At 36.9% G+C, this 15489-nt stretch overlaps 1 protein-coding gene across 1 annotated transcript in view; it reads right to left on the bottom strand.

Moving 5' to 3' along the window:
• Positions 1-4038: 4038 nt before the first annotated feature.
• LOC104521840 (WD repeat-containing protein 72-like) overlaps positions 4039-15489 on the bottom strand; it is a gene marked incomplete at its 5' end in the record, with an annotated part of 71554 nt that continues 60103 nt past the window's right edge. Inside the window, 2 exons of the mRNA XM_010163958.1 lie at positions 4039-4094; positions 9956-10054. Coding sequence (XP_010162260.1) covers positions 4039-4094; positions 9956-10054 — 155 coding nt within the window. The remainder of the gene's footprint in view (positions 4095-9955; positions 10055-15489) is intronic.

Below are 15489 nucleotides of genomic sequence, written 5' to 3'. Positions count from 1 at the left end.
TTTCTGAATTTTCAACACTTCAGCTCAGTCTTACAAAATCTTTTCCCTTGCTAGATTTCTGGTGTTGTCTGGAGCTTATAGCCCTGTTACATAGCAGTTTTGTTGAAGTGTCTCTTTTTTAAAGAAACACTGAATCTCACATAGAGAGTTCAAGTTTCATGGCAAATTCCTTTGAGAACATCTTAGAATCATAGAATCGTTTGGGTTGGAAGGGATCTTAAAGATCATCCAGTTCCAACCCCCCTGCCATCAGCAGGGACACCTTCCACTAGACCAGGTTGCTCAAAGCCTCATCCAGCCTGGCCTTGAACACTTCCAGGGAGAGAGTGTCCACAGCTTCTCTGGGCAACCTCTTCCAGTACCTCACCACCCTCACAGTGAAGAATTTCTTCCTAATATCTAATCTAAACCTGCCCTCTTTCAGTTTAAAGCCATTTCCCCTTGTTTTGTCATTAACTGCCCTTATAAAACCCCCCTCCCCAGCTTTCTTGTGGGCCCCTTCAGGTGCTGGAAGGCCGCTATAAGGTCTCCCTGGAGCCTTCTCTTCTCCAGGCTGAACAGCCCCAACTCTCTCAGCCTGTCCTCACAGGAGAGGTGCTCCAGCCCTTGATCATCCTGGTGGCCTCCTCTGGACTTGTTCTAACCGGTCCCTGTGTTTCTTGTGTTGGGGGCTCCAGAACTGGATGCAGTACTCCAGGTGGGGCCTCAGGAGAGCGGAGTAGAGGGGGAGAATCACCTCCCTTGACCTGCTGGTCATGCTTCACTGGATTGGGGAAGAGCATTGCTCAACAAAATACAAGCCAAAAATGAAAGCAGTTGATTTCAATGATCAAATTTAAAATATGTAAATAGTGCAAGAGATTTCAAAATAGAACATTTGGATTTGGAGCCATAAATGTACAGTTCAAAGTTTAGGGATGTTTCCAAGGCAGGAATCTAGGTCAGTAACCATTTAGCAAGTATGAATCATTTGGAAAACTCAAAATCCCTCAAATCAAAAAGACGTTAATTAGTTTTGGTTACAGCTTATACTAAAGGACCAGTAACTTCCTTTTTTAAAAAAATAAATAAAATTAATAATATAAAGAATTATGCACATAATTTAAAAAATGCCTAAAGGATTTGAAAGCTGAAAATCTATGTTCAAGAAAGACCCCTGCATATAGCACCCTAAAACTCCAATTTCATGCTGGGATAATGCTGATGTCCATGTGGGTTGTCCCACACTTACATGGTATCTCTGCCTTCTTCCTACCCTGGCTTGCTTGGTGCTCCTCTGCTCTTTGCACTGAGGCCAGTGCTTCTCTTGACATGGCCTGGTCATAAGAGCACTAGTGCAAACATCAGCAAGGAGACATAGAAGCATATGGCTGGAGTGGGGAGGAATTGCCATGGCTACAAAACCACAACTGGAGCCATACAGTTCTGGATGAGAAAAAAAACCCCAAACCAAACCTTGCTACTTAAGCAGTTTAGGTATTCATGACGTTTTTACCCCACATCTAAAATTTAGAAGATTATTCTAAAATATTAGCATATTACTCCTTTTGGCAGGATTCTTTTAGTAGATCATAATAGAAAAATATATTCTTAATTACCTTGCAACTTAATTGTAAAATCAATCTCCGTAAGCATGAATACAGTGGTACATAAGGCTGCACTAGCACAGAAATGTTTCTTCAGCTATGGCTTACAAGAAACAATCGCGGGACATTAATATGTACTTATGTATATAGCTCTAAAATTCTCACTTTGATGCAAAAAGATTGTTCTAAGCAAGAGTTTGTCTTGAGCATGTAAAGTTGATTGTTTGAAAGACATCCAGACTGCATGGGAAATATATTTGCTTTACTGGGAAATAAATGTACCTAACAAAAAAAGTTCCTGCCTTACCTTACTGATAGTGTAATTATAATTAGCACAAAGCACGCATAAGCATGTGCCAAACACCAATCATCACTGCACAAACCATTCCAAAGGGCTGTCTGTATTGGCAGGCTGCTGATGTGCACTGCTCTGCAGAATTAAAGACAAGCAATCAAATATTGTGTTGCACAAATGTAATTGCAACTACAGCAGTACTGGGTGTTACGGACAATGCCAATTCCTTGAGCTATGAAAGCTCTTTGAACACATCAGTTTTTGAAATATCTAGTAGACATAGTTTTAAGGAGATTTACCTGGCACTAAGAATGGAGCTGGCCCAAGTGAGCAGATACTGAGGCAAAGCAGTAATGTGTGTTGTGAAGGAAAATGGACTTTTCAATGCCAGTGGAAGAATACTGCAGCAAACTAGAGGTGACTGTCGACAAGGATGTGTGCAAGCCAATACCAAGGTCCATCCTTTATTTGCCATTTGTTTTACTGTCTGTAAGGTTCCTGTATGTTACAAGTTCCTGTAGTCATATTTGCAATTTTATTTTTACCTTCTTGATGCTTGCAACTCTCATTTAACCATAGAAGTCAAGAAGAGGATATATGTCAGCTGAAGACATGTTCTGCTCTCAGTTGTGTTGTACAAGTATAAGTCAAAGAAATTATTCCAGACAACCAGTACAAGTAAAAGAATGAAGCCGTAACACTCAACATCCAGATTGTTTAGTCAACCTAATTCAAATACAAGCTCATATAAACAAAATATATGCTTTACATAGGAAAATGCCTTCTAAGAATAAGGAATGTTGTTTCTGAAAAATACCAAATGTGTAAAAAAGTTACTTTTCTGTTAAAAGATGTCATTTTTTCTGCATAGTATTTATAATTACAGAAAAATAACATCAAATACCTTTATCTTCTCTGGATTGTAGCCTATTTTAATGACATATTCTTTAGCTGAATAAAAACTGAAATACCACACAGAAGGCCCTTCCACTCAATGTTTCCGAAGACCTCACTGCCATACCCTGCACTTAGATGTGGATGGACCCATGGGATATAAAAAAGCAGAAGAAAGAAGGTTCCATGCCTGCTTCATGTTTAACAAATTCAAGTCGTAGTATGTCAACAGAAACTTGGTTTTGTCACTCCTGCAGCCGTAACTTTTCCCCACAAGTAAGAGATTCATTGCCAGAGAATCTTTCCACACGAAAGAAATCTTCATTCTCCTAGTTAAGGCAGCTTATGGCTAATGTGACAATTAGGAAGGATAACATCAGACCACAATTTCCACCATGAGATACAGATCCAGAAAAGAACATTCTCAGGTCTTTGTCAAACCAGCATCAATCCCCCAGAACTTTAGGTGATAAATGAGTCTAATAAGCTGCAAATATTCTCCAAACATAATGATATATTTTTAAAAGACAAAAATGTATCGCTGTTTTTCCCAATGAGCACAAACAGAAATTCAATGAAGTGTTTCATTTCAGAAGGACTCCAATGAGCTTCTGCACCTTCATATTGGTACTTCATTTCCACAGATGATGGTGATAGCAGTATTTATAGAAAAGGAAAATTTGCATCCTAGACATGACCAGACTTATAATCAATTTCCCACACTGTCCTGTGCACAAAACATTCTTTATATTTTGTTTCTAAATATTCCATGTTTAATTCAAAATGCACATTTTCCTTTAAATGCAAACAAATTTTCTAATTATTTCAAATGCATTTAGTTTTGCTCAGTATTCAAATGTTATTGGTAATAAAAGTCAGAAGCAAGGAGAGAGAAAAATTTAAATTTGATGTATGTAAAAGAATATTAAAATTGATGGAAATGTATTATGGTGAAAGTTGTAAGATTTGGAATTACTACATAAACTAGTGAAAAACATCTAAAAATGAAGAGTTTATATTTTCTATGTTAGAACTATCTAAATTTAATTGAATAAATGTAAATCTATTAGTGATGGAAGTGTGAATTGAACTTAAAAAATCAGGAAAAAGAAGCTGATGTTATGGAAGGTATTTCTTCTGAAAATGAATTGTTAAAGGTATACAATGTTAAATACAACAAGTCATTACATGTCCATGCCATATATGTCTTATTTCTTGGCTGTTCTTGTGCATCTTCTAATTCTTTCAGCTAAGCAGGGTTTTCTAACACACCTTACAGGAGCACACCTTAGATATCCAGGGATGTGGCTTCATGTCATCTGGAAAAGAAATGTATTCATATGGCTTAACTATTTTACAGTTTGAGGTAATAGGCAAGATTTTGTTTTTTGAAAGTAAGTTATTTTACAATCCTTTTATAGAATAATAAACTATAATTTTTGTAATGCAACAAAAACTTTCAGCACCAACAAAAACTTTTAACACCAGCGAGCACCAACTCGCTAGTGTTAAAAAAACATCAGAAATCTACCTCCAGAAGACTGTTTACATTATAATTGCTTTACTACAAGAGGCAATATGGAACCCAAAACAGCTCAAGATAGTGTTCCTTAACACTTTTCTCCTGAACATCCTTCTCCTCCTTCTCCCTTTTTTGTTTTAAAGGAAAACATTCCAGTGGATCAGCAGAAAGATAATTTCTGTTTTAAACTGATTGTTTATGTTTCCACTGCAAATATAATTTAAAAATTATAAGTATTCCCTTTCAGTAGAATTAATCTTGTAATAGCTATGAACACAAGCAATAGGAATTAATAATATTATTTTATATTTTAGGCATTATATTTTAATTTTGTCATGACAGAAAAACACTCTCAATCATCAGTTCTTAGCTTCATGATTTCTTCTTATTGGGTGTATGGTGATATTTACAACCTGAATTTTAAATATTACTTGTAGTAGAAACACTGCTTAAAAAGATACACCTTTCATGAGGACACGAACATCGAGAAAGCAGCACACACTATTTTTTCCCAATCTAATGGATATCTTGTATATTTATCAGATTAGCTATCATCTTTCTGTCTGTCTGTATCACAGACACAGAGATACACATTTTCTTGATATCCACTGTGTAGTCTTCTGGTTTTACAGTCTGATTTACTATTTTAAAAACCAAAACAAAACCTATGAGTCATGATACTAGTATGAATGCCAGTTCATCAGAATCCTGACAGGATGTGACATTACATCTACTGCAGTGAAATTCTTACGGATTCATCTGTGCCTACCCTGGAAATGCCAGAAATTCTTTCTGGAATAACTCCTAGGCACCAACATGTTATACACAGTTCCTGAGCAGCATGGGCTATCAGTGCCTGCCATCAGCGGGCTGCCCCTACACTGCATCCTCTTCCTGCTTTGTGCACCATCATGAACAACCTCCAATACTCCATTCTTGAATCACTCCTCATTTACTGCTACCTTTCACCATGATGCAAATACAGAAAAAGAAAATCACGCTTTTCTGGAGTGCTTCATACTTTACTGAATGTTTACTTCTACATTCTGCCTGTGTACTGATCAACAGCCATACAGGTGACACAGTGCTAATTTAAATAACATACTCTCCAGTGGGTGGAACTTGGAGCTAGTAAGTGAATGTTCGACACAGTAATTATAACTTGCCTGATAACAAGATAGTAACGATTTTAGTGTTGTATTTCTAAGCACACTGTGGCTAATAAGAATCTGTTGTTCTTGATACATGTCCTCATTCTCATTTCTATTTGCTGCAGTTCTGTCTCTCACAGACTGTATTTCAGGGACAGTCAGAGACCTTTCCCATCTCTGTGCCAAGGTCTATCTAGGACAAGCAACTAAGCAAGACTGGGAAAACTGCTCAGATTTTCACTATTGTCTGTTATATACCCAGAATTACATTCTGTCCTGAAAAGTAAAAAAATGAAGAGGGAGAAATTTAATATGGGCAATATTTTTGGAATGAAGGGATGGGAGAGATCGTGAGCTGCAGAACGGACCAGTTGACTAAGGCAGAGACGGTCTGGCTACTGGAGGCCATAAGCATATAGGGTTCTTGCCATTTACATGGTTTTCATCCAAAAGATAGAAAACACTCTGTAACTTCTGTTTACAGCTTCCAACTTAATCTTGTGTTAGGAAGGCTCAATTTCCCTCTTGCACCAAGTGAAATAATAGTCTATTGCCTAGTCTACTGTAATTTCCTCTGTTTGAGGAAATAAGAGACACGGAGCATCTGTACCTATGTTGTTTCTCCTGACTTCAGCCCAAATCTATTCTCTTCTTCTCATAAGAGCTATACTTGCAGAACCCTCCTTAGTGGGATTGCACCACATAAGAGGTGTGTCAAGTCTTGCTACATTCCTCTTAGATTTTGACTAACAAAATTTGGAGTGTCTTCAATCCCCTGAAAACCTATCTCAGGCAACTCCCTTTGGACAAGATGATATGCCCTCTGGAGGTGTGAATTTTCCATCATTGTTTGTACAAGAAAACTTGAGTGAATAGCTCAGACCTAGAAGTTTAACTTATACTTCTATGTTCACTCACTTTCAGCCTTTTTTGCAGTTTCTCTAAATGTTGAAAATTTTGCTGATAAAATGGAAAACACTGCTGGGAATATTTATTTATATTAAAGAAGCACTCTAAGGATAGTGAATTCTTTACGGGGGGTGGGGTTGATATGATTAACAGTCAAGTTCTACATAAAGCTGTTGTAATTCTTATCTGATTATTATGTTCAAGGCCACAGTAGAAACAAGTTTGAAAAGCCAAGGCGTTACATGCATGTCAAACAGAAGTAGTCCTCAGCATGTGGGGAAAATGGCAGTGATAAACCTACTATTAGGTATCTAGGAGAGAAGCCCAGCATCTCCTCTGTGTGTGGGCTAAAATAGACGTGAGCCACTATCACAGATAATGGCAGCTTGTAGGCACATGAAGGGAGCAACTAAAATCCATTTCACTTAGACAAGAAACTGCAGTCTTATATTTACCTGTGTCCATCACACATGAAAAGTGTTTGCTGTGAATTATCCAAGAGAAAAGTGCAGGTTGAGGGGTTCCATTACCTATCTGAGAGTAGTTCAGATCACACATTGAACACAAGAAATCACAGGTAAATCTCAGATTGGTGTCTTGGGTAGTCAAATGGATTCCTGCTATTCATCTGAGTATATGCCTTTTTCTACAATTGCTGGAGGCCCACATCCAGAGCAGTGAGAACATGTGCAGACGCATAGAAAATGTGAAAGGAAAATAAGCAGAGCAAGCTTTATGCGATTTTAGAAAATTAAGATCACTTTGAAAATAACTCTCAGACTAATGTCAAGGTTAGAGACCACACCTTTCACCATTAGAAAATACAATGCACAGATGTGTCTGTTAGTGGCTGCTCTATAGCCTTCCTGATTCTGGTAGAAGTTATAATAAAGAATCTTTTCTGGGTATAGTTGGAATTCCTTGCAGGTATATTGTAATATTTTCACCTTTTCCTCAACAGAAGAGATAATAAAATCAATATATTTCTCAACATCACTGTTGCACATATGACAACACATTGCAAGAGACTCTGCAAAACACATATATAGACTTTTTAATAAAAACTTCATTTATAAGTTTTTAAGTTTACCCAGACTTTGAATATGTGTGAGAGAGATTCTATGGTCACAGGTTTCACCAAACCAAATGCTGACCTCCCAGGCACTCTCGAATTCCAAGATATGACTCAAAGTTAAAACACCTGAGAAATACTAGAGAAAATCATAACCAACTCAATGTCATATTATTGTTTCAATGTTTGTTACTAAAAGTAAGTGGTAAGTTTTAAGTAAATGTATTGTGTTACCAAATCTTTCCTTTCAAACAAGCACTTCTGTCAGAAGTGTCTTAATTTCTTATCACAGAATTTCATCTGCACAAGGAGCAATAAATAATTCATGTTCCTAGCTCTTTGTTGTGTGTCCCTGAACTGCACAGAGCTGGAAGGCTGACAGCTGTGTCAGGACAAGCACCAAAGATCTGACATGACAAGTGACTAACAAGTTTCTTTCAGTCTATAGTGAAGGAAGACAATGGCATAAAGTGCAAAAACGAAATCCTGAAACAAAATGAAACTGTTTCTTTCTCTTTACCTAAGTGTTTGCTATGAGCTTATTTCCGACCCATAACCTCTGGTCATTTTATAGTACTGCCCAACCCCCTTTACTCCTCACATTCGCCTGGCCATTTACGCCTGTCCACGGATCAATATGAGCAATTCTTGGAGAAATACGATGTCTCCATGACAACCAAGCCACAAATTCTCAGTGGAAAGCAGTGAGACCAGTAGTGAAATCTCTTGAGGTTTTCAGACCTATAAGACAAGATGTCTTAAAATGCAGGAACGGACAGAAACAAAAGCCAGAGTAATTCATTGTTTATTACTAGTTTAATGATGTCAGATGGACCGAATGGAACTCAGTTTTTAAGTTTAGATGCTTTATCAACATGTATTTTTGCCAGTCAATATTCATGTCCTGACAGGCTTTTATTCTTTACCTTACTTCATATAGATATGCAGAGTGCAGAATGGGATATTCAGGTTCCCGTCCAAATGTGTACACTTTGCCACATAGAATTAATTTAAGTTTAAAATTAATTTTATCTTTAAGGTACATTAATTCTCACCTGAACAGTTTAGTGCCACCTTGTTTTAATTCTTTATCACTTCAGAACAGATCAGAACTTGGACAATCCACATTTTTGCCCACAATCATTGCTGAAGGGACTACAGGCAGTTTCTGAAGGAGGTGCCACGCACCACAGATTGTAGGTGCAGTAAGGAATTAAAACTTAGCTCCTTCCTGAGTAGATTATCTATTTCTTCCTAAATCTCATGTTGGTTTCTGCTGTACAGCATTGAGTCCAAGCCCATGTGGCTTTAAAATGAATACAGATTTACAATTCATTGGTTTCAATTATTCTAACATATACTGGTGTTCATTTCTGTGGAAAAGATGAAAAGGGAATGTAGTTCAAATCAGGTATATGACAGCAGTTGAACTCCCAAGGAATCTTGGAGGAGTAGAGTGTGCTGAAATATAATCCCCCAGACATGGGTCCTATCTAGGTTCTGAGATGACTTAGGGGACCTGACATGGATTTCAGACTGCACCCTTTGACTGAAAATTAAATCTCAGCAGTGTTCCTTGGGGAAGGATCAGGGGACTGTTGGCAGCTGCCCCCTGTCAGCACAGGCTGCAAGATTTGGAAATCTCTTAACTAAGCTGACAGGCCGCAGAGACGATGAATCAAAAATATGATACACGGATCAGCACACAAAGATGCAAGAGGGTACACAGCAACCAGATAAAGCAGGGAAGGAAAATATCAAGTGAAGAAAGATGTTTAACTCTTTCACTAATGAGGACTGCGTGCAGGTTACATATATGGTGTGTGTGGGTCAAGCTCACAGTTTGCTTAAAAGATCTTAGTATTTAGTCACACAGAATGTTTTTAATCAGCTGTGACTCGATATACTTTATATTTAATTGTTTCCCTTTGGGATTCATTTAATAAATTTTGTAGATGTTCCATAACGAGAAAGATAATGAAACTACATGAAGATAAATCTTTTAGTCACCAAAAAGAATGCACTTTATGGATGTTCCTGTATTCAGCTGAATCAATGTTAAGAGCCATTAAAATGAAATAATGATTGTGAGCTGATTTAAAGAAAAGAATCAAGCTATTTAATGCTACCAATTTGCTTTCCTCCAGAGATATAGCGTTTGAATGTCCCCCTACATTCAACTGCGGTATATACAGTCCTTCTAATTTTTCATAATCTCATGCTACATTCAAAGGGGCAGATATTGTACATATATTAAGTAAGCAGTGTAGTCCAAAACTAATTCTAATGAACTAGTAGTGGCAGCTTTCTTTTTGGTTATAAAGCCTTTATCCTTTCTGAGACCTGAATTCTTGATGAAAGAGGAAAGGATAACAGCTCCACACTGTGACCCCTGGAGGTGACCATTAATTTGACATTGCAGCTGCTAAAAAGGAAACAGCATTACCATGTGCTTTTTTTACAGACCCAAAAGCTGTGTCAGATTTATCACTTGATACTTGGTGACTGTCTTTAAATGCCTCTCACCTGGACTCTCAGACTCTTCCAAGACACATCTGTCAGGCGGATCCTCCACATCTTGGAAGTTTGCCGAGTCTGAGGTCTTGTCATGCTTCAGCGCACTGACTGGAGCAATAAAGAATAAAAAGGGAGAGGGAGGGAGAAATATAATGTATTCAGAAACAAACATCTCATGATTTTCTGTAGAGCTTTCAATGTTGAAGACATAATTTGTAAACACAAAGAAGAGACTGAAATAAAACAGAAACTCAAAGTACTTATATGCAACCATAGCAGAGTTGTAAAATCTACAGACAAGAATTCATTCGGGGAGAAGTTTGAGGCATTGGCTTAAATGTGATTCCTTTGAAGTAAAAACAAAGTTTTTTCTTACAGAATCCCAAAATAATAAAATAATTCAGAAGCCATTAAAAGTGCTTGTCTGTTTCACCAAAGAAGCCAGTAAACAATATAAAAGATCAATTCGGTGGGTTTGTAATTACTGGAGACATTCACCAGGGAGAGAAATGGTGTTTGTTTTAAGATGAAAATATGTTGTATATAACAAGTTAGAATGTGTAATAAAATTAGTGATAACTCCAAAGTGTAGTAAAAACCAGACTGAGTTGCAGTTTAGAGATTACCAAATTTGATTTCTTTTACTTAATTGCTAAAAACATTTTCATTTCAGAGCAGGAAAATATTTTCATAGAAATAATTATTTGTCTGTATATGACTTTTTAATTCACTTGGCTTTTGAACAAATCCCACATAAGTTTTCCTGAACAGAAGAGAGGTATTTCCCTTGTCAATGTCCATTTCCCTCTCTTCTGTCCTTATCTCCATTTGAAGCCACAAATATAGCTTGAGGATAAAATACAATTATTAAACAATATATCATAGAATAGCACAGTAAAGACTAGATCTTGATTTTTCAGTTCCATTAAAACCCTTAGCTGATCCCATTTCTTAGAAGAATAGTGGTGACCAGAAAGATTTTTCTAGAATCCAGAAAACTATGTAAGGTTCCAAACTTCCATGTCGATGGGGATACCAATGGCTATACACAACGTTGGTGGCGTTTTGTCCCGTTTTCAAACTGATAAATTTGTTTCCTTATAACTTTTGATTGATTATTTTTTTAACCAAATGAATATTTGCTGAAGAAATACTTAATTTAAACACTCTTTTAAATTTTCCAAAATTATAAGTGAATGAAAAAGGCCTCAGGGCATTATTCAGACAGGAAGACCTCAAAAGACATATTCCACTTCAATGCTCTGTGCTTTCCATCAGTTTGCAGCTATTGATCCCAGGTCGTCAAAAGGTTCCATCATTCTTGACTCCTGTATCTACAGAGTCCGTTTGAAGCAATCAGGGCTTCAATACGATTGTGAAATTAGATCCTTGAAAATACAATATTAAAACATAATAAATAATAAAATCTATAGCAGCGACACCATGCATTTCACCCGAAAAAAAAAAGAAAACGCACCAGTAAATTTTGCTTTAAAAATCTGCCTTGGATGGCAACTAACCAGTATATAAAACCCTGCCCAGGTAGAGCAAGAATATTGGTTAAATTTCTACGCTTACAAAAAGTCATTATAGTTGTATAAATGGTCAACTTATCCACATGAAGAGGAGTTTTAGTTCTTGTCTCTGCCATGGAAGTGTTGACATGGCAATCTGCATGAGGCGAGTTGACACTGAAGAACAACTTACAATAAATAACGAATGTTCTTGTTCACACATGAAAGTGCAGGAATATGTGCAGGAAGAAACGCCTTCAGACATATCTGTGCTTTTCTCTGATTTTTACAACATTTACATAATTTTCAAATACACTAATTGAAGACTGGTATTCCCACTTCAAAAAGAAAAATTGGGAAATGCAAGTGTGCATATTATATTAAAAAAAAAGTGTTTTGTGCCAAATGTATTAGAACTTTCTTTCTAAAACAGTTCTTCCTATTAAGCAGTCAACTCCACTGTGCTGAGTGATAGATTGAGTCATTACAGCTGCATGAATTTAAAAGTCAGAACTACTCTGAAGTAGAGCAATAGGAAAATTTCCAACAGAATATACTGTGAAAAAAGGGAGAAAACAGAAGAAAGTACGACTATGCCTGTGCAGAGAGAGAGAAAAATCACAAGAGTGGTCCTCTCTAAAAGACATAGCAGTGACCAAAAATTCAGAATCAGCCTTTCAAAACGAATGGTGTATTTTCTCCCAGTGAAGAACTCTCACAGTGAACCAAGGAGAGGAGATGCACTCACATCACCAAGCATCAGTCCCCATTAGGAGACGGCAGGTATCTCCCTTACTGGAAGTCTGTGCTGTACTTGCTCTTGAGTAGGACGAGCACAAACCTGTTCAAGTGCACTCCCCATGACCCAGACAATGTCAGAACAATTCATATAATTTAAACTAACCTGCTTGATTTTACAACAAAGCAGAGCCCAGCAGTGTTTTAGGGAAGGTACCTAAATACCTTTGGTATTCAGCTAAGATGTAAGTTGTAACACAATGAATAAAAGACAGCTAGAAGCAGGTTCATACACAGATGAGATACAGCAGAAGGAAGGTGTGAAGTGAACGAGAATAAAACCAAGACAGGCTGTTAAGATCCTTGGACAAAATAGGAGGATCTCCAGTTGATATGCTCATGTAGAGATTGCAGACATTCAGGGAGATTCAGGAGAGGATGGAGTCATTGAGAGCCAAGAAAGATATAAATGAGAACAAACCAGATCACAGACAGAGCTGATATGCCTGACAAATGACAAAAAACAATGGTGAAACACACACACTAATAGTTGGTTGCAAGGAGTCATTAGGAACAGTTTAAAGGGAATGGAAAGTATGGATGGAAAGGGTTTTCAAAGGGACAAAGAGGCAGAACTCTAGACAACTGGTGCAAAAGAGCTGTTGGAAAATGAGATTTAGCAGGAAAAAGTGAAGGAGGGAAAGTGCATGTTTCAGAAAACCAGGAGACAGGTTGGGACAGACTAGGATTGGGTCACTGGTGTGAGTAAGGGATGTGCATCTTAGCCTTGTCACTTAGAAGTACACAGACCTCCCTCGACAAAACTCTGGTAAATAAACTTCACAATACCCTAGTTTATGAAGTTACATAAGGAGTGTATGCAGGGAGCAAGAAAGGAACCTAGGCAGAGACCTTCAGATCTTTCTTTTTTAAAACACCACGTTGTATGCTCAATTTGAAGAGGAAGATTCCTTAAAAATATCATAAAAGAACAAAGGGAATTGCAAAGTTAAAAATAAGGAAAGAACAGTCTGGCCCAAATAAAGAGTGAAAGTAAAAAAATGGCATTATGTAACCAAGAAAAATATATTAAAAAAAATTTCAACACTAACACCTATTTTATTGTGTTTTCCCTTAGGGGAAAAGGATTTTACATTCAAAAGTCAATAGGGAAAATATTGTTCTGAATTGCTTATGCCTAGGATGGTGATAGAATTTAAGTTATTTAAACATAAACAATGTGATCTTTATTCATTCTGAGGATACTCAGTCCTATTTTGAGTTTACATGGACCTTACAATTATGCTTCCATTTGAAAGCTAATTTGTGTAGCCAAAGTGATGTAAATGTCTGGAGTATAAATAAGCCCGAAATCACAAGTCAGAGAAAAAGTTAAGAAATAATAATTTCTGATATAATAACTCCAATAATATTTTCTTTCTATTCAGTGCAATGTAATTTCGATTATTACATGGACAATAGAAATTACCTTTGTTAGCATGGAAGTAAGCTAAAAGGACAGATTTCATTGAGGCAAATGACCTTGAACTCAGCGTACAAAAATGACATAAATCTTCATTGTACAGGATCAATCTTGAGAATTGTGGTAATTTTTTCAGATACAACTTAATAAGCTCTTAAGAGTTGTTTACTGAACTTGATACTCATTCACTGACATTAATGAAACAGAAAAAGACATTAAAAATAGCTATGGAATTTAGAGTAGTAAAAAAATGTCATAAGATCAAGATGTTCAATGAAACATTCATGTAAATAGTTTCAAAATATTTCAAATTCCACAAAATAAAAACAAATTATTTCTGAAAAGAGGTCCCAGACTGATTGGTCATCAGTCTACGAAAGAACAGTCTATGAACTAACTGTTTAATGATAAGTTCTACTTTGTGAGTATACGCTAAACTAACTACAGCAACAACTCATCACTATCATTTATTTCTAAATGTTCTGTTTAAAATCTGGAAGTTCCACTCTGGAAATATCACACTCTGAAGTCTAAATAATGTGCTCTGCATATCAGTTTTCAGAGGGCACACACACTGGAGAAAGAAGTTTGCATAATACAGTTGAATAAACCAGTTAACATTTTTTGATAATATACCTTTTTACTGATTAGGTGGATTAGAAAATTAAAGACAGTCTGCCTGCAGAAAGAACAAGAACTTATTAGAAACAAGAGGAGAGGACAACAGAAATTAAGCTGCAAGATAGGCTATAGGTGATAAATATATTTAAGGTCCAATACAGAACAAAAAGCAACCTAAATCTAAATAAAACTGCATGAAAAAAGCTGTAAAGGAAAACAAAATGCCAGTATTTTTTTGTTTTCATAAATGAGTAAAGCAATCCTGCTGCAATGCCACTTCTGGGATGTATGGGATCTACAGGCACTTACCGTGTTATACCCAAGAAGCGTGATGGAAAGCTGGGCAGTAAACGCTTTGAGTACTATTTTAAGAAGCATATTTCGTAGATACCATAAAAAGCATAAGAACAGCTGTACTTGCCGAGACCAAATATCGTCAGTGTAAGACTCCAACAACCCTACAGTCATACTTCACCAGAAATTTCTCCTAAACTCCAATTTGAAACTTGGGGAATTCCAAGGTGGGGTTTTTTTGCCTTTTAAAAAAAAAAAAAAACCAAAACCCATTTAATAATTCACAGCAGATTTCTGTTCCACAGACTCCAGTAGGGAGCACCCATCCTGCCATTACGGTGACAGCACTCTCCACTGAGCAGTGTGCCAGCAGACAGGAGTCAGATAGGCTGGGGATGTGCCCTCGATGGCAGATGGCACCGGTGCTCAGTACAGCACAAGGATTACTTCACAGGTTTTACAGGTGACACTCCTGTTTACAGAGCCTGGTACAGCACTTGCCTTTGTTGCCACAGCATAGACACTATTGACTCATGCTCAGCTTGTGATACAGATTCTTTTCGGAGAAACTGTTACCTTGCTATTTCTTCCCCATCCTGTCTCTTCGCAGAAGATTAATCCTACCTCAGTCTAGATCCTTGCTCTCATCCTTACTGAACTGAACCCTATTTTTTTTCCAAACCATTTCTCAGGCCATATAAACCACTAATTCATCTCACTGACAGAAGGCATCAGTTGCTGGTCATTTCATAATTTTTAGTGTCATTTTAAAAAACCTGCACTGATGTATGAAGTGGTCATTTAATTGAGAATGGCTAGTTGTTATCTTCTGATGATTAAATATCACAGTGGCCCAGTTTTCATTACATTTTAATTTAAAAAGAGAGATTAAG

The sequence above is a fragment of the Antrostomus carolinensis genome, unplaced genomic scaffold, assembly GCF_000700745.2.
Source record: "Antrostomus carolinensis isolate BGI_N321 unplaced genomic scaffold, ASM70074v2 scaffold5623, whole genome shotgun sequence".
Classification (NCBI taxonomy): Eukaryota; Metazoa; Chordata; class Aves; order Caprimulgiformes; family Caprimulgidae; genus Antrostomus; species Antrostomus carolinensis.
This window is presented reverse-complemented; position numbering and strand designations above follow the sequence as displayed.